At 72.4% G+C, this 704-nt stretch overlaps 1 protein-coding gene across 1 annotated transcript in view; it reads left to right on the forward strand.

Moving 5' to 3' along the window:
* Nucleotides 1–524: 524 nt before the first annotated feature.
* REEP2 (receptor accessory protein 2) overlaps nt 525–704 on the forward strand; it is a 22,518-nt gene continuing 22,338 nt past the window's right edge. Inside the window, exon 1 of the mRNA XM_014948046.1 lies at nt 525–615. Coding sequence (XP_014803532.1) covers nt 584–615 — 32 coding nt within the window. The 5' untranslated portion in view covers nt 525–583. The remainder of the gene's footprint in view (nt 616–704) is intronic.

Here is a 704-nt window from a genome sequence, read left to right on the forward strand (position 1 = left end):
TGCCCGCGGAGCTGATCGTTCCTTGGCCTCTCAGGTGAAGTTTCTAAGCGTAAGAGCACTGGGCAACAACTGGATTATACTGGAAACGACAGTCACAACCTCCTCCCTTTGGTGTGAAACCCCGCGTTGTGTCAGCGCTTCCCGTCTGTTTTACACACGGTTTGGGGTGGAACTGGGGCTCGGAGGGACTCGGAGACGTTGCTGAACGGAATCTGATTGTTTGCAGCGTTCAACCGCTGTTGCCTTGGCCTCTCCGGGGCCGGTGGCTCCTGCCCGCTCTGCCGCCCGCCCGTCGGGCCGCCCTTTCCCTCCCACCGCAGCGCAGGGTGCTCCTCTGCCATCTTTCCGGCAGCTCCTGCCGCCCCCCCCTCGCCCCCCACCGGGTCGCACCGCTCCAGCTCCCGCTGCTCCCCCGGGACCCGGCGGGGGCTGCGCGGGGCGGGGCGCGCCTTTCCCCCGCCCCGGCCTCCGCCGCGGCGGCTCCTCCCTCCCGGCGCCCGGGCGGGGCTGCGCCTGCTGCAGGGACCCGCCCTGGACGAACCGTCGCCGCCGCCAGCCCCGGGAGCCGCCGCCCGGCGCCGCCATGGTCTCCTGGATCATCTCCCGCCTGGTGGTGTGAGTGCGGGGGGAGCGCAGGGGGTTGCGCGGGGCGCCCCCGGAGACGCGGCCGCCGCCCGCAGCGGGACCCCGCGCCGGGGAGGGGG

Source organism: Calidris pugnax, unplaced genomic scaffold (genome assembly GCF_001431845.1).
Source record: "Calidris pugnax isolate Ruff unplaced genomic scaffold, ASM143184v1 scaffold27, whole genome shotgun sequence".
NCBI lineage: Eukaryota > Metazoa > Chordata > Aves > Charadriiformes > Scolopacidae > Calidris > Calidris pugnax.